The sequence below is a fragment of the Clupea harengus genome, chromosome 3, assembly GCF_900700415.2.
Source record: "Clupea harengus chromosome 3, Ch_v2.0.2, whole genome shotgun sequence".
NCBI classification, from domain to species: domain Eukaryota; kingdom Metazoa; phylum Chordata; class Actinopteri; order Clupeiformes; family Clupeidae; genus Clupea; species Clupea harengus.
The window spans coordinates 16,124,051-16,144,050 of NC_045154.1; the positions used below are offsets into that span (position 1 = coordinate 16,124,051).

Here is a 20,000-nt window from a genome sequence, read left to right on the forward strand (position 1 = left end):
GCTGGTGGGGGGGGGGGGGGGGGGCATGTCCACCACGGAGGCGCCCGCAGAAGAGGGAGGGGGCACCATCCCCGATGCCCTGCAGGACGGCCCGGATTCGGCCAGCTCAGACTCCGGCTCCTCGTCCTGCTCAGACCTGTCTGTGGCGGTGGCGGCGGCGGCCAGCGGCCCCGGTGCCAATGCCGCCCATGCCAACGCCGCCCACGCCAACAGGGGCTTCACTGGGCTGCGCTTGTTCGGCAGGAGGTGAGTTACGCTTACACAGATCCCTTCTGCAGGTGAGCATAGTGTGTGTGTGTGTGTGTGTGTGTGTGTGTGTGTGGTGAGTTACGCTTACGCTTCACAGATCCCTTCTGCAGGTGAGCATAGTGTGTGTGTGTGTGTGTGTGTGTGTGTGTGTGTGTGTGGTGGTGAGTTACGCTTACGCAGATCCCTTCTGCAGGTGAGCATAGTGTGTGTGTGTGTGTGTGTGTGTGTGTGTGTGTGTGTGGTGAGTTACGCTTACACTCACACAGATCCTTTCCGTAGGTGAGCAGAGTCTGTGTGTGTGGTGTGTGTGTGGTGTGTGTGTGTGTGTGTGTGTGTGTGTGTGTGTGTGTGGTGAGTTACACTTACGCTCACACAGATCCCCCTCCGCAGGTGAGCAGAGTGTGTGTGTGTGTGTGTGTGTGTGTGTGTGGTTAGTTACACTTACGCTCACACAGATCCCCTCCGCAGGTGAGCAGAGTGTGTGTGTGTGGTGAGGGGGGCAAATAATGATCACATAATCCAGGTGGGCTCCCAAACGCCCATGTCCAGGTCCATTCCACAGATCGACTCCAGTCTACCTGAGCGCTGGTGCCACTCAATGTGCGCATAAAAAAAATATATTATTATATTGGTATTCCTTTCTCTTATCATCTGTCCGTTTTGCTTTGTAATGTATTTCCTCACCTACATGTGGGTCTTGGCTAAAAGTGCATATTTGGATTTAATCTCAATTATATTAATCCAACCGCCTCTGGTGGCCCCTAAAAATAACCTCTTTGATGGATTGGTGCAGAAATTAATTAAAAGCTATAATTGTGAAGCCTGGTGGGAGTCCTGTTCCCCTCCGTGTGTGTGTGTGTGTGTGTGTGTGTGTGTGTGTGTGTGTGTGTGTGTGTGTGTGTGTGTGTGTGTGTGTGTGTATAATTGTGAGTCCTGGTGGGAGTCCTGTTCCCCTCAGTGGTCTGAGCATGCCCACTCCACGCTCTCCTCTGACATTACAAACCCAGAACATGAGACTCTCACCCCGCCTAGACCAGGATTTATCTCTGGTTATTCAGCCCGCTTTAGACCAGGTTTCATCTCTAGGTTTTCAGCCGCTTTAGACCAGGTTTGGTCATGGCTTTTCTCTTAAGCACCCGTTCCTGTTATGGTGTCAGATGTGGTGTTGTCCTGTAAGGTTCCTGTTATGGTGTCAGATGTGGTGTTGTCCTGTAAGGTTCCTGTTATGGTGTCAGATGTGGTGTTGTCCTGTAAGGTTCCTGTTATGGTGTCAGATGTGGTGTTGTCCTGTAAGGTTCCTGTTCTGGTGTAAGATGTGGAACTAGAACTAATGGTATCCTCAGCGCCGTGTAGGTGGGTCAAATGATTCCCTTTTCTAAAATGATCCCAGAGGAGACCAAATGATCCCTGAGCAAGGGCTCTGGAGTAGCGCATTGGTTCCTGTTTCCGAAATGGACACATACTGGAGTTTAGGCCCGGGGATAGGGTCAGGGTTAGGTGCAGGGTTAGGGTCAGGGTTAGGGTCAGGGTAAGCCCCAGGGTTAGGGTCAGGGTTAGGGTCAGGGTTAGGGTTAGGTTGGGTTAGGGTTAGGGTTAGGGTCAGGCCAAGTTGCCGGTTCAGCTGTGACCTCACAGGACAGGCAGGTCGGACTCCGGAGGGGAATTTCAGCCCTTAGGGTGAATCCACACAGTGCAGGAGTGTGTTTCAGACTGAGTGTGTGTGTGTGTGTGTGTGTGTGTGTGTGTGTGTGTGTGTGTGTGTGTGTGTGTGTGTGTGTGTAAGGGTGTAAGTGAGTGTGTGTAAGGATAAAGTTGAGTGTGTTTGTAAGGGTGTGTGTTTGTGTGTGTGTGTAAGTGAGTGTGTGTGTGTGTCTAAAGGTGTAAGTGAGTGTGTGTAAGGGTGAAGTTCAGTTTGTGTGTGTAAAAGTGTAAGTGAGTGCGTGTGTGTGTGTGTAAAGGTGTAAGTGAGTGTGTGTAAGGGTGAAGTTGAGTGTGTGTGTAAAGGTGTAAGTGAGTGTGTGTAAAAGTGTAAGTGAGTGTGTGTAAGGGTGAAGTTCAGTGTGTGTGTGTAAAAGTGTAAGTGAGTGCATGTGTGTGTGTGTAAAGGTGTAAGTGAGTGTGTGTAAGGGTGAAGTTCAGTGTGTGTGTGTAAAAGTGTAAGTGAGTGCATGTGTGTGTGTGTAAAGGTGTAAGTGAGTGTGTGTAAGGGTGAAGTTCAGTGTGTGTGTGTAAAAGTGTAAGTGAGTGCGTGTGTGTGTAAAGGTGTAAGTGAGTGTGTGTAAGGGTGAAGTTCAGTGTGTGTGTGTAAAAGTGTAAGTGAGTGCGTGCGTGTGTGTGTGTGTAAAGGTGTAAGTGAGTGTGTGTAAGGGTGAAGTTCAGTGTGTGTGTGTAAAAGTGTAAGTGAGTGCGTGTGTGTGTAAAGGTGTAAGTGAGTGTGTGTAAGGGTGAAGTTCAGTGTGTGTGTGTAAAAGTGTAAGTGAGTGCGTGCGTGTGTGTGTGTGTAAAGGTGTAAGTGAGTGTGTGTAAAGGTGTAAGTGAGTGTGTGTAAGAGTGACTGTGTGTGTGTGTGTCTGAAACTTGACATTCGTTAGTGTGGTACCTGAATTGACGAGCGTGTGTGTGTGTGTGTGTGTGTGTGTGTGTGTGTGTGTGTGTGTGTGTGTGTGTGTGTGAGTGGATGAGAGAATGTGTGTGTGAGTGGATAAGAGAATATTTGTGTGTGGAGCACATATATGTGTGCATATGCGTGTGTAAATGGGTGAGAGAGAGAGTGTGTGTGGTGCACATATGAATGTGTATATGCCTGTGAGTGTGTGTGTGTAAGTGGGTGAGAGTGTGTTAGTGTGTAGCACATATATGTGGGTATATGCATATGTGTGTATAAGTGTGTGAGAGTGTGTATGTGGGGTGCACATATGTGTGTGTATATGCCTGTGTGTGTGTGTGTGTATAAGTGGGGGAGAGTGTGTGTGTGTGTTGCAGATATGTGTGTGTGTAAGTGGGTGAGAGGGTGTGTGTGTGTGTGTGTGTGTGGTGCACATATGTGTGTGTATATGTCTGTGTGTGTATGTGTGGTGCACATATGTGTGTGTATATATGAGAGTGTGTATATGCCTGTGTGTGTGTGTGTGTGTGTGTGTGTGTGTGTGTGTGTGTGTGTGTGTGTGTATGTGTGTGTGTGTGTGTTGCACATATGTGTGTGTATAAATGCGTTCGTGTGTGTAAGTGAGTGAGTGTGTGTGTGTGTGTGGTGCACTTATGTGTGTGTATAAATGCGTTTATGTGTGTAAGTGAGTGCGTGTGTGTGTGTGTGTGTGTGTGTGTGTGTGTGTGTGTGTGTGTGGTGCATATGTGTGTGTATAAATGCGTTTATGTGTGTAAGTGAGTGTGTGTGTGTGTGTGTGTGTGTGTGTGTGTGTGTGTGTGTGTGTGTGGTGCACATATGTGTGTGTATAAATGCGTTTATGTGTGTAAGTGAGTGTGTGAGTGTGTGTGTGTGTGTGTGTGTGTGTGTGTGGTGCTGTCCGCTGCCTGGTCTATCTCTCTTCCTCCTACTCTGCCTAATTGAATCAGGGAGTGGGCGGAGCCTAATGGTATTGGGGGTTTCCGGAAGGATCTGCATTGATGATTGGCGCCGTAGGAAACTATGCTGGAGGAGTGAGCTATTTCTGTCTCACCTCTTCCATTACATCACAACATGATGATGTCTTAAATCTGTCTCACCTCTTCCATTACATCACAACATGGATTGCTTGAATCACCCAAGTTACATTACTAGAGTCCAGTAGAATAAGCAGATTTAGAGTTAGGATTATAGTCCAGTGGCGTAAGGATTAGAGTTAGAGTCCAGTGGAGTAAACATTAGAGTTAGGATTAGAGTCCAGTGGAATAAGCATTAGAGTTAGAGTTAGAATGTAGCAGGCATCAGATCTTGTGCTACAGTGAAATATACATCTATTAATATTCATGTGAATGAATTATAATCCTGAAACTGAATACATTTCCAACCCCTTTTCAGCCAAATCTCAGAAGTTACATTTCATAGCAGATCTATAAAAAGGTGTTTGTAATTTTAATGCTGTGGGTATTTTTGCTTATCAAAACCCTATGCCCCCATTGTGCTCTGAAATGTTGGTTAGCTGTTTTCCATTACATGTGTGTAGGAGGTGCTTCATTACAGGAAATAGTTTCTTCGGTAGTTTCAGAGAACGTGTCAGAAATTTTACCCAGATGTCATGGAAACGCAGGAGTGTAATGCTGCCTAAACCGGTTGGCTGCAATCAGGTGAAGATTTACACTTCGTCTTGTTTTCTGTTTATCTAATCTGACGGATTAGATCTGATTTTATTTATTTTGACGGATTAGATCTGATTTAATCTAATCTGATGGATTAGATCTGATTTAATCTAATCTGACGGATTAGATCTGATTTTATTTAATCTGACGGATTAGATCTGATTTTATCTAATCTGCAAGGTTTCTGGGCTATTTGTCTGTTTCCTGTCTCTAACTGAGAGTGTTAGCTGAGGCCTTCACACAAGGCCTTCACTGAGAGTGTTAGCTGAGGCCTTCACACAAGGCCTTCACTGAGAGTTTTAGTTGAGGCCTTCACACAAGGCCATCACTGAGAGTGTTAGCTGAGGCCTTCACACAAGGCCATCACTGAGAGTGTTAGCTGAGGCCTTCACACAAGGCCATCACTGAGAGAACCTTGAAGAAACGAGACGGGAACACAGAACCTTGTGGAGACGAGAGTGAGATGGGGAACACAGAACCTTGTAGAGCGAGAGTGAGATGGGGAACACAGAACCTTGTAGAGACGAGAGTGAGATGGGGAACACAGAACCTTGTGGAGACAAGAGTGAGATGGGGAACACAGAACCTTGTGGAGACAAGAGTGAGATGGGTAACACAGAACCTTGTAGAGACGAGAGTGAGATGGGGAACACAGAACCTTGTGGAGACGAGAGTGAGATGGGGAACACAGAACCTAACCCTAGGAGCACTGGTGCTTTCTCCATAAGTAGCGTCATGAAGTCAATAAAAGTGGCTGGAATTCACAATCAAATGAGATTGAATCTGGGCTATTAGGTTCTTCAACCTCTTACAAATGCAGTGAAAGTCTGTCATTGTCAACCTCATTTCTCACTGGCTGGCCCCTGTAGGCGGTCCTCTGTGGATGAATTAAGCTTGTACCTGATTTGTTCGTTGCAGTGCCATATGAAGTAGAAGAGACTCTGATTGGCTGACGAGACTGTCACTCCTCGAAAGACAAGGGAAAACCCAGACCCACTTCTAATTTCTATCTGTGGCTCCACGCTCTCCAGTTTCTATCTTTAGATCAGGGTCGCTGTCCCTCAGCAGGATAAAGTAGCTCTCCGTGCTGAGGGAGACGAGCAAGGCGCCAGGGTCCCTCTCTGTGGTACAGAGAGAGAGAGAGAGAGAGAGAGAGAGAGAGGGGGAACCAGGACAGGAGAGGAGGAGAGAGAGGAGAGGAAAGAAAGGAGAGGGGAAGAAAAGAGAGAGGAGAGGGGAAAGGAAGAGGAACAGGGAAGCTGGGCCCCTCTGTGTCATGAGAAGGAGGAGGAGGAGGAGGAGGAGGAGGAGAGGTCCCTCTCTGGTGCTTCGCCAAAAAGAGAATCAGGACAGGCACTGGGGGGGGGGGGGAGGAGAGGAGAGGAGAGGAGAGGAGAAGAGAAGAGAAGAGAAGAGAAGAGAGGAGAGGAGAGGAGGGGAGAGGAGGAGAGGAGGGGAGGGGAGGGGAGTTGAGAGGAGAGGAGAGGAGGGGAGAGGAGAGGAGAGGAGGGGAGAGGAGATGGAGGGGAGAGGAGGGAGAGGAGGGGAGGGAGTTGAGGAGAGGACAGAGGAGGGAGGGAGATGAGAGGGAGAGATGGGGGAGAGGAGAGGAGAGGAGGGGAGGGGAGAGGAGAGGAGGGAGAGAGGGAGATGAAGAGAGGAGTGAGAGAGAGGGGGAGGGGAGGGGAGGGGAGGGGAGTTGAGAGGAGAGGAGGGGAGAGGAGAGGAGAGGAGAGGAGAGGAGAGATGGGGAGAGGAGAGGAGGGGAGAGGAGAGGAGAGGTGTAACTGATGTGTGTCTGTGGTGAGGAGGTGTCCCCTTCCAGAAACGAAGTGCAGAAACGTTGCTCCACATATCAGCATCAGCTGTGGATTTGTCACTGAGAGAAAGGAAGGGACCAGGTCCCTACCCCTAACCCCTAACCCCTAACCCTTAACCCTTAACCCCTAACCCCTCACCCCTAACCTTCAGACTTCACCTTCAGTGACCAGATTATGCAAATATGTGGCTGAGTCTTAATCTAAATGTGAGTCAGAATCTGAATCTTAATCTGAGTATGACCAAAAGATAGGATAGAAAAGTAAGAATTAAACGGTTGGTTAAACTGTAACAATGAACCGCTGTTGGGGGGGATGTCCAGCAGATGGCAGTATTACTGCATTTATTTCACATACCGGTAAACTGACGAAGAATCCAGGCCCTCCTTCTGACCTGATCAGACCGTCACATTTGATTTCATTAAAGAGTGGATTTGATGTATTACTGCACACTACACTCACCAATGTGTGATCCAATCTACACACTGGGTTTCAGTTGAATGACTGAATGAATTGTTGCCTAGGTGAACCGAGGGATGTTTTTATGAGGCTTGTTTACCCGGTGTGGCGTGAGTGAACTGATCCATCTCTGCAGGTTCAGTAAATCAGTAGAACACATATTCTCTGTCATATTTAACAACTACATTTGATACTTACCTTTCCAAAATGATGTGTATTTGTTGTGTATTGTGTGGATCTGGGGCGTGTGGTCCTGTGACCACACATGAGCTGAGGGGGTGTCTTGTGGGGGGGGGTTCTGAGGGGTGTCTTGTGGGGGGTCTGAGGGGTGTCTTGTGGGGGTTTGAGGGGTGTCTTGTGGGGGGTCTGAGGGGGTGTCTTGTGGGGGGGGGGGGTTCTGAGGGGTGTCTTGTGGGGGTTCTGAGGGGTGTCTTGTGGGGGTTCTGAGGGGTGTTTTGTGGGGTTTGAGGGGGTGTCTTGTGGGGGGTCTGAGGGGTGTCTTGTGGGGGTTCTGAGGGGTGTCTTGTGGGGGTCTGAGGGGGTGTCTTGTTGGGGGGGGGGCTCTGAGGGGTGTCTTGTGGGGGTCTGAGGGGGTGTTCTGGGGGTGTCTTGTGGGGGGGGGGGGCTCTGAGGGGTGTCTTGTGGGGGGTCTGAGGGGTGTCTTGTGGGGGGTCTGAGGGGTGTCTTGTGGGGTGTCTTGTGGGGGTTCTGAGGGGGTGTCTTGTGGGGGTTCTGAGGGGGTCTTGTGGGGGGTTGGAGGGGTGTCTTGTGGGGGGTTCTGAGGGGTGTCTTGTGGGGTGTCTTGTGGGGGTTCTGGGGGTGTCTTGTGGGGGTCTGAGGGGTGTCTTGTGGGGGTTTGAGGGGGTGTCTTGTGGGGGGTCTGAGGGGTGTCTTGTGGGGGTTTGAGGGGGTGTCTTGTGGGGGGTCTGAGGGGGTGTCTTGTGGGGTGTCTTGTGGGGTGTCTTGTGGGGGGTTCTGGGGGGTGTCTTGTGGGGGGGGGCTCTGAGGGGTGTCTTCTGGGGGGTCTGAGGGGTGTCTTGTGGGGGGTTGGAGGGGGTGTCTTGTGGGGGGTCTGAGGGGGTGTCTTGTGGGGTGTCTTGTGGGGGGTTTGAGGGGGTGTCTTGTGGGGGTTTGAGGGGGTGTCTTGTGGGGGGTCTGAGGGGGTGTCTTGTGTGGGGGGGGTTCTGAGGAGGGTTTGAGGGGGTGTCTTCTGGGGGGTGTCTTGTGGGGGTTTGAGGGGGTGTCTTGTGGGGGGTTCTGAGGGGCTGTCGTGTGGGGGGGCTCTGAGGGGTGTCTTGTGGGGGTTCTGAGGGGCTGTCGTGGGGGGGTCTGAGGGGTGTCTTGTGGGGGGGTCTGAGGGGTGTCTTCTGGGGGGTGTCTTGTGGGGGGGGGCTCTGAGGGGTGTCTTGTGGGGGGTCTGAGGGGTGTCTTGTGGGGGTTCTGAGGGGGTCTTGTGGGGGTTGGAGGGGTGTCTTGTGGGGGTTCTGAGGGGGTGTCTTGTGGGGGGTTCTGAGGGGTGTCTTGTGGGGTGTCTTGTGGGGGTTTGAGGGGGTGTCTTGTGGGGGGTCTGAGGGGTGTCTTGTGGGGGTTTGAGGGGGTGTCTTGTGGGGGGTCTGAGGGGGTGTCTTGTGGGGGGTTCTGAGGGGGTGTCTTGTGGGGGGTTGGAGGGGTGTCTTGTGGGGGGTCTGAGGGGTGTCTTGTGGGGGGTTGGAGGCATCACCGGTGGGGCTTCTGGCTTTTTGGTCTGAACTGACAGAAATGTCACTTTCACTGTGAAGTAGTTTTATTGGGCTGTCTGGGGAAGACTGCTTTAGTTGATATGAGAAAGAGAAGCTTTTTAGGCTCAGACCTGGTGTGTGTGTTTGTGGTTACTACGGTGCTCTCCATGGTAACGGTCCAGGAGGCCTGTGGCATGTCCTCCTGTGGAGTCCAGCTCGTTAAGGAAATGCCTTCCACCCCCACGCAAGACAAGGCGCTTCACTGGAGATGTTAGGGCTGTTTTGGTCATGTGTCTGTGTGTGTTTAAAGATGTTAAGACAACCTTGGTGGTGTTTGTGTGTTTGCGTTTAAAGACGTTAACACATCCTTATTTGTGTGTGTGTGTTCAAAGAAGTTAAGACAGCCTCGGTCATGTGTGTGTGTGTTTTTAAACATGTCAAAATAGCCTTTGTTATTATTTAAATATGTTTTTAAATTTTTTTGTTTTATTGGGATTTTCAAAGAATTATACAGCAAAATATATATTGTTGCATAATTGGTGTAGTCAAGGTCAACATAACATAACATAGACATAACATATAATAACGTGTGTGGGTTTGAAGACGTTAAAACAGCCTTATTTCTGTGTGTGTGTGTGTTTAAAGATGTGAAGACAACGTCGGTCAGGTGTGTGTGTGTGTGTGTGTGTTTAAACATGTCAAAACAGCCTTGGTCGTTTGTGTGTGTGTTTAATGATGTTAACACAGCCTTATTTGTGTGTGTTTAAAGATGTCAAGACAGCTTCATCCATGTTGTGTGTTTAAAGGTGTTAAGATGTGTGTGTGTGTGTGTGTGTGTCTGGACAGACGATGAATGGACAGGCTTGGGGGAGGAGGTTCATTATGTTTACACAAACGAGCGGCGTGCGGGCCAGAGCCCCCTGATCCATAATGCAGGAGAGCGGAGCCTTGAAGTGATAATGAGGAGCAGCACGGCGCTTTCATCTGCCAAACACACGTGCTCAAGACCGGCACACAATAGAGCCACAGGTCGGCAGGAAGAGCCAGAAGCACAGCCACCGCCGCTGCCATGCTGGGGTGAGGGGAGGGTAGAGGGTAGAGGGTGATGCCACAGCACTCCTGCCCCAGTGCCACAGCTCTCCTGCCCCAATGCCACAGCACTCCTGCCCCAATGCCCCAGCTCTGGGGTAAAACTCTGCTGCTCCTTAGCTGAACTTGCTCCTGTGTGTGGTCCTCTGTGGAGTGTGTGTGTGTGGATGGTTCTCTGTGGAGTGTGTGTGTGGATGGTTCTCTGTGGAGTGTGTGTGTGGATGGTCGTCTGTGGAGTGTGTGTGTGGATGGTTCTCTGTGGAGTGTGTGTGTGGATGGTTCTCTGTGGAGTGTGTGTGTGTGTATGGTTCTCTGTCACTAACCGCCGCCACACCCCCTCCCCCTGCGCAGATATTTTTCTTGGGCACGAAGATCCACGGGCCCCAGCCGCACCTGTTGCACCCCCTATAGTTACGCCCCTGAGTGTGTGTGTAGAGTGCAGTAGTGTGTGTGTAGAGTGTAGTAGTGTGTGTGTAGTATTGTGTGTGTTGTGTGTGTGTAGAGTGTAGTGTGTGTATGTAGAGAGTAGGATGGGAAATCTGAGAGCAGGAAAATGTATGAATTTACACCCCCCCTGTGTGAGGGTGTGTGTGAGTGTGTGTGTGTGTGTGTGTGTGTGTGTGTGTGTGTGTGTGTGTGTGTGTGTGTGTGTGTGTGTGTGTGTGAGGGTGTGTGTGAGGGTGTGTGTTAGGGCTGGGGGCTCCACAGCACTCCTACTGGCAGACTGCCTCTGCTCTCTATACTCCCACTACCTTTCCCTCTCTCCTCTCTTTATCTCCCTCTCTTGTCTCTTTATCTCTCTCTCTATCCTCTTCTATCTTCCTCTCTCTCTACTCTTCTATCTCCCTCTCTCCTCTCTATATCTCCCTTTCTCTCTATCTCTCCCTCTCTTTATCTCTCTCCCTCTCTCTCCTCTCCCTCTCTCTGTCTCCCTCTGCTCTCTACACTTCCGTTCTCTCTTTTCCTGTCTCTCTGCTATTGCTGTCATTGTCACCTCTTTCACTCTCTCTCTCTCTCTTCTCTCTCTGTCTCCCTGTGTTTTTTCTCCATCTGCCTCTCTCTCTCTCCTCTCTCTGTCTCTTGCTCTCTTCCTCTCTCTTTCTCCACCCCCTTTGCTCTCCTTTATCCACTTCCCCCACTCTCTCCTCCTCCTTTCTCCTCCCTCTTTCTCCCTCCCTCCCCCCTCCTCCTCTCTCCCTCTCTCAGGGCTCCCCTGTCACACATGCTCTCAGCCTCCTGTGTGTGGCCCAGCTCAGGTGGACGTCTCCGTCGCTCAGGTTGTATGATCCGTGTGGTGTGTGTGTGTGTGTGTGTGTGTGTGTGTGTGTGTGATGAAGAGGATGTGGTGTGTGTGTGTGTGTGTGTGTGATGAAGAGGATGTGGTGTGTGTGTGTGTGTGTGTGTGTGTGTGTGTGTGTGTTGTGTGTGTGTGTGTGTGTGTGTGTGTGTGTGTGTGTGGCCCAGCTCAGGTGGACGTCTCCGTCGCTCAGGTTGTATGATCCGTGTGGCTGTGACAGCTTTAGTAGCGGCACCTAGTGAAGTATGCTCCAGTGTAGGGGACAGTAAGGCAGCATTGACTGGGTTTCAGACGTGTGCGCTTGAGAAACTTTTTGTGGAAATGGTTGCTGGTGAAGAGTCAGTGTATAGAGTGTATTAGTGTGTATAGAGTGTAGTAGTGTGTATGTAGAGTAGTGTGTGTGTATAGAGTGTATTAGTGTGTGTGTATAGAGTGTATTAGTGTGTGTGTAGAGTGTAGTGTGTGTAGAGTGTAGTAGTGTGTGTGTGTAGAGTGTAGTAGTGTGTATGTAGAGTAGTGTGTGTGTAGAGTAGTGTGTGTGTATAGAGTGTAGTAGTGTGTGTATAGAGTGTAGTAGTGTGTGTGTAGAGTGTAGTGTGTGTGTGTATAGAGTGTATTAGTGTGTGTGTAGAGTGTAGTAGTGTGTGTGTAGAGTGTAGTAGTGTGTATGTAGAGTAGTGTGTGTGTATAGAGTGTATTAGTGTGTGTGTAGAGTGCAGTAGTGTGTATGTAGAGTAGTGTGTGTGTATAGAGTGTATTAGTGTGTATAGAGTGTAGTGTGTGTATAGAGTGTAGTAGTGTGTGTGTATAGAGTGTATTAGTGTGTGTGTAGAGTGTAGTGTGTGTGTAGAGTGTAGTAGTGTGTGTGTAGAGTGCAGTAGTGTGTATGTAGAGTAGTGTGTGTGTATAGAGTGTATTAGTGTGTGTATAGAGTGTATTAGTGTGTGTATAGAGTGTATTAGTGTGTGTGTAGAGTGCAGTAGTGTGTCTGTAGAGTAGTGTGTGTGTATAGAGTGTATTAGTGTGTGTATAGAGTGTATTAGTGTGTGTATAGAGTGTATTAGTGTGTGTATAGAGTGTATTAGTGTGTGTGTAGAGTGCAGTAGTGTGTCTGTAGTGTGTGTGTGAAGAGTGTAGTAGTGTGTGTGTGAAGAGTGTATTAGTGTGTGTATAGAGTGTATTAGTGTGTGTGTAGAGTGCAGTAGTGTGTCTGTAGTGTGTGTGTGAAGAGTGTATTAGTGTGTGTATAGAGTGTATTAGTGTGTGTATAGAGTGTATTAGTGTGTGTGTAGAGTGTAGTGTGTGTAGAGTGTAGTAGTGTGTGTGTGTAGAGTGTAGTAGTGTGTGTGTAGAGTGTAGTAGTGTGTGTGTAGAGTGTAGTAGTGTGTGTGTAGTGTGTAGTAGTGTGTGTGTAGAGTGTAGTAGTGTGTGTGTAGAGTGTATTAGTGTGTGTGTAGAGTGTAGTGTGTGTAGAGTGTAGTAGTGTGTGTGTAGAGTGTAGTAGTGTGTGTGTAGTGTGTAGTAGTGTGTGTGTAGAGTGTAGTAGTGTAGAGTGTAGTAGTGTGTGTGTAGAGTGTAGTAGTGTGTGTGTGTAGAGTGTAGTAGTGTGTGTGTAGAGTGCAGTAGTGTGTGTGTAGAGTGCAGTAGTGTGTGTGTGTGTAGAGTGTAGTAGTGTGTGTGTAGAGTGCAGTAGTGTGTCTGTAGTGTGTGTGTGAAGAGTGTAGTAGTGTGTGTGTGAAGAGTGTAGTAGTGTGTATGTAGAGTAGTGTGTGTGTATAGAGTGTATTAGTGTGTGTATAGAGTGTATTAGTGTGTGTGTAGAGTGTAGTGTGTGTAGAGTGTAGTAGTGTGTGTGTGTAGAGTGTAGTAGTGTGTGTGTAGAGTGTAGTAGTGTGTGTGTGTAGAGTGTAGTAGTGTGTATAGAGTGTAGTGTGTGTGTAGTGTGTGTGTAGAGTGTAGTAGTGTGTGTGTAGTGTGTGTGTAGAGTGTAGTAGTGTGTGTGTAGTGTGTGTGTAGAGTGTAGTAGTGTGTGTGTAGAGTGTAGTAGTTTGTGTATAAAGTGAGTTTGTCTGAGAGGATGGTGGAGCTCTGATGCTAACGCTGCTAACGCTGCAAGCGCTGGGGGGGGGGGGGGGGCAGAGAAGCCTGACTAATCTGCATCTCGTCACAGGAGGGGGTGTGTCTTCATTCATTTCCTTGAGTGTTTGTTGTGTTCTGTGCAGCTTTGGCAGGGTCACCTGGGGGGGGGGGGGGGGGGGGGGGGGTCTAGTTAATCCAGTGTATCCCAGCACACAGAGGTAGATCAGGCCCTTTGGCTTGGGGAAGTGCGGGGATAACGTCCAAAAGTCCAAAGTCTATCCAGATACTCCTCGTCATTATATAGCACCGACCTGCTCGTTCTTTCCCTTTTCCTGTAGTTACCTGTAGTGTAGAAGAGAGGAGAGGACGGAGATGGGAGGAGAGGAGAGGAGAAGAGAGGAGAGGAAGAAGAGGAGATGAAGGAGAGGAGAGGAGAAGAGAGGAGATGGGAGGAGAGGAGATGGGAGGAGAGGAGAGGAGAGGAGAGGAGAAGAGGAGAGGAGGAGGAGAGAAGAGAAGAGAAGAGAAGAGGAGAAGAGAAGAGAAGAGAAGAGAAGAGAAGAGAAGAGAAGAAGAGGAGAGGAGAGGAGAGGCTGATGTAGAGATGTGGGTGGGTCTGTAGTGAGGAGAGGAGAGGAGAGAGAGGAGAGAGAGGGGAAGGGAAGAAGAACAGGGCACCAGGAAGGAGAGGAAGTGGTTCAGAGGGTGATAACCTGTCAGAGCTCCTGATGCCTATTTTTACCCATGATGCCCCAGTGCGGCCCCATATGGGGTGGATTAGAGTGTGAATAATTCAGGCTGATTGGAGGAAACTGTTAGTCATATTCTCACTCGCTGGGCTGCCAATCAGTCAGTGTGTGTCACTGGTTATATAAGCCATCTCGGTCGTATTCTCCACCTGGGATTACTCACGGCAGCACAGCGCTGCTGGTTCAGACGCTGCTCTGGGTTTGTGTGAAATGCTTCTGCTCTTGGCGTCCTGTCTTCCGCTCATAGACTGATCACAGACCTCCCCGCTAATGATCACCCACTGCCTCCGTTACGTTCATCCTCTGACCTCAATTCCTGCTTTTGTCACGTCTCCCACTCATGTTTTATTGATGGACAGATTCTGTTTTAATGCGTGCGTGCTGTGTGATCTCTCTGCAGCCACATCAAAGCGTGGAGTGTGTGTGTGTTTGTGTGTGTGCGTGTGTGTGTGTGTGTGTGCGTGTGTGTGTGTGTGTGTGTGTTTGTGTGTGTGTGTGTGTGTGTGTGTGAGAGAGAGAGAGAGAGAGAGAGAGAGAGAGAGAGAGAGAGAGAAGATGAGATGGGATTGTTAGAGAGAGTACTAGGGTTAGATATAATCCCTAGATGAGAGGTGATTTAGTCTAATTTAATGTTGTCTAATCAAATATTGCCCTTGTGCCAGTACTCTCACCTTTTAGATGATCCATGGGCCCATAATGTCACACAGGCTGTAGTCTGGATGTTTATATGTCTATATGTCTATACTCTAACCCTATATAATGTCTATATAACCCTATATATGTCTATAGTCTAACTCTATATATGTCTATAGTTTAACCCTATATATGTCTATAGTTTAACTCAATATATGACTATACTCTAACTCTATATATGTCTATACTCTAACCCTATATATGTCTATAGTTTAACTCTATATATGTCTATAGTCTAACCCTATATACGTATGTCTATAATCTAACCCTACATATGTCTATAGTTTAACTCTACTGTATATATGTCTAAAGTTTAACCCAATATAAGACTATAATCTAACCCTATATATGTAATTAGTTTAACCCTACATATGTCTATAGTTTAACCCGAGGCTGTAGGACATGTGGTGCCTAAGCCTCACTTGCAGTGCGCCTGTAAATCGTGTGGTGTCCTCAGTCCTTGAATTATCTTATTATCCCAACAAAGTTTGCCGAAGTATTGTCACGTTACTCAAACACATAGTACTGCATTTATTGTTTGGAGAGTATAAACTCAGCTGATGTGTAAGGGGGCAGTAGTGAGTGAAGTAGTGAGTGTAGTAACTCACCTGGTGTGTAGGGGGCGGTAGTGAGTGTAGTAACTCAACTGATGTGTAGGGGGCGGTAGTAGGTGTAGTAACTCAGCTGATGTGTAGGGGGCGGTAGTGGGTGTAGTAACTCAACTGATGTGTAGGGGGCGGTAGTAGGTGTAGTAACTCAGCTGATGTGTAGGGGGCGGTGATGGGTGTAGTAACTCAGCTGATGTGTAGGGGGCGGTAGTAGGTGTAGTAACTCAACTGATGTGTAGGGGGCGGTAGTGGGTGTAGTAACTCAGCTGATGTGTAGGGGGCGGTAGTGGGTGTAGTAACTCAGCTAATGGGTTTCTGTGTGGGGTCCACAGAGGGCTGTGAGGTGCTGCTGCAGTGCGTCGTGTGCCACCAACATGGACACGTTTTTCAGACGGCATTTTAAGAGGAACCCGGGCGAGCAGCCCGAGGAGGACTTTGGCAGGCTCAGGCGGCCAAGCGTCGCCTTGGCAACCGGCCGCGCTCGTCGGCGGTCCAGCGTGGGCCTGCCCTCATCCGTCCTCATGCAGAGACGGCGTTCCAGTGTGCAGCTGCAGGGGGGCGTCCTCACCCCAAGGGGGCGCTGTCCTGTGCCCACTCGCCCCTACAAAGGAGGCAGTAGCCGCCGCCGCTCTAGCACCACCAACCCCGGCGTCAATCCTCGCTTCGCCGTGCGCCGCAAGCAGGCGGGAAAGATGCGCAGCATCGACACACACCTGCTGGGGCCTTCCATGCTGCTGGCCAGCCTCATCCAGATGAGCGAAGAGGAGGGCGGCCGACAGGCGCCCGCGACCGAGCAGCAGGTGGAGCTGAAGGTCAGCCAAGGCCTGCGGGGGGACAGCGACAGCGAAAGCTCAGGTTCTATCAGCCAATCAGAGGACAGCCCTGGCTCGGAGGTGGAGGTGTCTGACCGGGAGTTTGAGGACACGTTGGCGTGGAAACGGAGGGAGAGCCAGCCCCTGGCCACGCTGATGGAGTGCGTGTCGTCACGGCCACTGATACGCACGCCGCGGTGCCTGCGACGCAACTCCTCTCTCATTGTGACCGCAGGTTACCATGGCAGCCAGTGTAGACAGCGCCGCGTCTCCACCATCGCCAAAGCAGGGAGCCCGTGGCCTGGGCGGGGCCTGCCGTTGCAGAGTCGCCGCAGATCTGGGTGCCATGGCAACATGGGCCCTCTGCTGGGGGGCTGCTATGACCCGCGTCAGGAGTCATGGAGGGGGTTCCTCTCGTATGTAGCCTAAGCCTAACCCTAACCCTAACCCTAACGCAGCCTTACCAAACCACACCACACCACAACCCTAACCCTAACCCTAACCCAGCCTTACCAAACCACACCACACCCTAACTCTAACACTGCTGTTGATCAGGTGGATGTACTCATTAACACTGCATTTGTTTAATTTAAATAGTTCATTATATCTTATCTTTGCATGATCATGAGCAGTTTACCATTCAGTATTTTGTTTACGCTAAATGTACAGAGCCAAGCTGGTGTCTGCAGCAGGTGCACATGAAGTGGGATGTCATGTGTGTGTGGGTATCATATCTGCTAGAGTACCTTATCTGCACAGGCGTTAGATCCAGTAGGATGTCATGTGTGTGTGTGGGGGGGGGTATCATATCTGCTAGAGTACCTTATCTGATCCAGTGGGATGTCATGTGTGTGTGGGTATCATATCTGCTAGAGTACCTTATCTGCACAGGCGTTAGATCCAGTAGGATGTCATGTGTGTGTGTGTGTGGGGGTATCATATCTGCTAGAGTACCTTATCTGATCCAGTGGGATGTCATGTGTGTGTGGGTATCATATCTGCTAGAGTACCTTATCTGCACAGGCGTTAGATCCAGTAGGATGTCATGTGTGTGTGTGTGTGTGTGGGTATCATATCTGCTAAAGTACCTTATCTGATCCAGTGGGATGTCATGTGTGTGTGGATATCATATATGCTAGAGTACCTTATCAGATCCAGTAGGATGTCGTGTGTGTGTGTGGGTATCATTTCTGCTAGAGTACCTTATCTGCACAGGCGTTAGAGTGATAGATCCAGTAGGATGTCGTGTGTGTGTGTGGGTATCATATCTGCTAGAGTACCTTATCTGCACAGGCGTTAGAGTGTTAGATCCAGTAGGATGTCATGTGTGTGTGTGTGTGTGGGTATCATATCTGCTAGAGTATCTTATCTGCACAGGCGTTAGAGTGTTAGATCCAGTAGGATGTCATGTGTGTGTGTGTGTGTGTAGGTATCATATCTGCTAGAGTACCTTATCTGCACAGGCGTTAGAGTGTTAGATCCAGTAGGATGTCATGTGTGTGTGTGTGTGTAGGTATCATATCTGCTAGAGTACCTTATCTGCACAGTCGTTACATCGAGTGGGAATTATCACCTCCTCTCTGTACCACTGCTTTATTCCAGGCTCCATGTCTGGGGAATGAGGATATATAGGAATATAGAATATAAAATAACTGGATTATTAGGAGAACCTCGCGTCCTACGTGTTCTGTGTTCTGTGTTCTGTAGCAGGGAAATTGACTCTGACACATATTATGAAACATTCTATTCCCCTAATGAGCTAAATCCAATGTCATGTGTCTGGGTTAGGGTTAGTGTGTGTTTCCTGTTGTGTAAAATGTAATGTCAGGTGTCTGTTTCCTGTTGTTTCTCGCTAAGTAACTGAAATGGGCAGATGGAAATCAGATGTGTGAGTCTGACCTGCTGCGGTGTTAACAACTGTGAACAGAAATAGTTTCTAATAGACTAAGAGGCTGATATAAAAATGAGTGCGAGAAGGAAGTAAGGAAGCAAAACACCCAGACACCATCTCACACATGGATTTACACATCTACACACACATCGACACACATATCTAAGACTTCATGGTTTTAGGGGGGGTTGTTGATGCTGATGGGGGATGTTGTAGTTTTGTGTGTGTGTGGGGGGGGGATGTTGTAGCTGTGTGTGGGGGATGTTGTAGTAGTGTGTGATGAGCGGTGTTGGTGTGTGTGTGTGTGTGGGGGGGTGTTGTAGTGTGTGTGTGTGGGGGGGTGTTGTAGTTGTGTGTGAGCAGAGAGAAAGCGTGAGGACGCTGGAGGATACTCCTCATGGAGACCAGCGCTGATTGTGCTCATTAGCAGACAAACAGAGAAGCTGCTGCTAACTGACTCATCGATGGCATTGATCTCTCAGCTGGTCGCCCTGCCTTGTGCCTGTTGCTAGGCTTCAAGTATTGCACCAGGGGTGGGGGCAAAAACTGATGACAAGTGTGATATCTCCTGTTTGCCACCTCCAGAGATCTGCACATCACGCACCCAGTGTGTTTATCTGTCCTACACTTGTCAATTTTCCACATGGGTTAAAGTTCTGGCACAGTGCCAGGCCGTTTTAGATCCGAAAACAGACAATTATGGAAAATATTCTTGCGTATATTCACGTAGAAAGAATATGGCTATTTGTATGTATGTTTATAAATATACACATACATATGTAAGTATGTATGTATACAGCCATAAGAAACTCTATATTTTGTATTAATCAAGTAGACCTACTGAATACAAATCTTTGTTTACACTCTGGCTCCCTGAAGTGTCAGCTTAATAATGAGACCGTGTTACTTTGAAAAAGCACTGCAATGAATAGGCTATTTGTTTTGTTTTCATGTCATCGTCACGATGTTTAGGACTAATTTGGCAATGGCTTGACAACAGTAAGCCTATTTGAGAGACCAACGGAGGAACAAGCATTGAAAAGTTTGAAAGATAGGCGTATTGGACAAGCTATACTTTACGGCTTTGAAAGTTGTGCTTGGACTTGGACACAATTACCAGACGACGGTTTCCGACCGAGAAAGGAATAGATAATGCATTTTCTCGATGTTTGAAACTTCTTAAGCTAACGTGATGATTTAGAAACGCTTAGATTTAGTGTTCTTCTCTTTTTGAAACGGATCGCGATATGCACCAGTCATCATCCATCTGGCATGTAGCCTAGAACTCGCTAGGCTATGTTTTTGTATGTGTGCATATTTTTTGTTCGTTTTGATCTGTAACCTAGATATCCATTCACTTTCAGTCGTCATCAACACTTGAAGTGACGTACGTGAAGATGTAACGTCTTTTGGTGAAGACTGGAAACGAAATTTGTAGTATCGGTTGTGGTAGTTAATATGTTCACGAAATAAATAAAGAAATTAATTAATTAATTAATTAATATATTATTTCTCACATTTAAGGCACATAAATGTTCCTTTATTTAAGCACTGATACCATGAAAGTTATTTGAAGATAATACCCATACAAGTTGCTCATAAAAACATGCTTCAGAAAGTGGCAAATTGTTGTATGTGGGGGTAAAAGGTTAGCTGTGAGTTCACAGTGTCTAAGCGCTTTTCTGGAGGACTCTTTAAAAGCCCTTTGCACCATTTCTTTCCTCAGGAAAGCCATTGCCAAGTCTGGCCAACACCTGACCCAGGGTTGCGCCACTCTTCCTGCCAAGAGCAGCACCACTCAGGAGATCTGCAACGTCGTAGACTGGAGCGTAGGTTTCAGAGTGTTCAACCCTCACCCTCACTCTCACTCTCACCCTCGCCCTCACCCTCACCCTCAACCTCACTCCCACCCACACTCACCCTCACTATCCCACCCTCAACCACTCACCCACCCTCACACTCACCCTCACCCTCACACTCACCCTCACACTCACAGTCACGCTCACCCTCTCCCTCACCCTCACCCTCACACTCACACTCACCCTCACCCTCACCCTCTCCCAAGACACCAGACGCGTTAAGCTGAATCCTGTTATCATGTTATTCTAACACCCATAGGGGTTCAGGGCCTGGTCCCACTCACTAACTTCACTCAGTGAGAAGGAGTGAAGAAATGTATCAAATCAATCAAATGGCTTGAGTAACCCTAACCCTAACACATTAACTACTACACATGAACTGCT

General features: G+C 48.6%; 1 protein-coding gene across 3 annotated transcripts in view; it reads left to right on the plus strand.

The window, feature by feature from the left end:
* Positions 1–21: 21 nt before the first annotated feature.
* The window catches only part of dgkzb (diacylglycerol kinase, zeta b), a 41,911-nt gene continuing 21,932 nt past the window's right edge, over positions 22–20,000 (plus strand). The window contains exons 1-2 of one of the 3 annotated variants that reach the window (XM_042704388.1): positions 22–246; positions 19,484–19,586. In XM_042704388.1, the coding sequence (XP_042560322.1) occupies positions 26–246; positions 19,484–19,586 (324 nt within the window). In that variant the 5' untranslated portion in view covers positions 22–25. Of the gene's footprint in view, positions 247–15,387; positions 16,283–19,483; positions 19,587–20,000 lie in introns of those variants that run through there. The other 2 variants (XM_031564758.2, XM_031564759.2) reach the window with 2 other exon arrangements.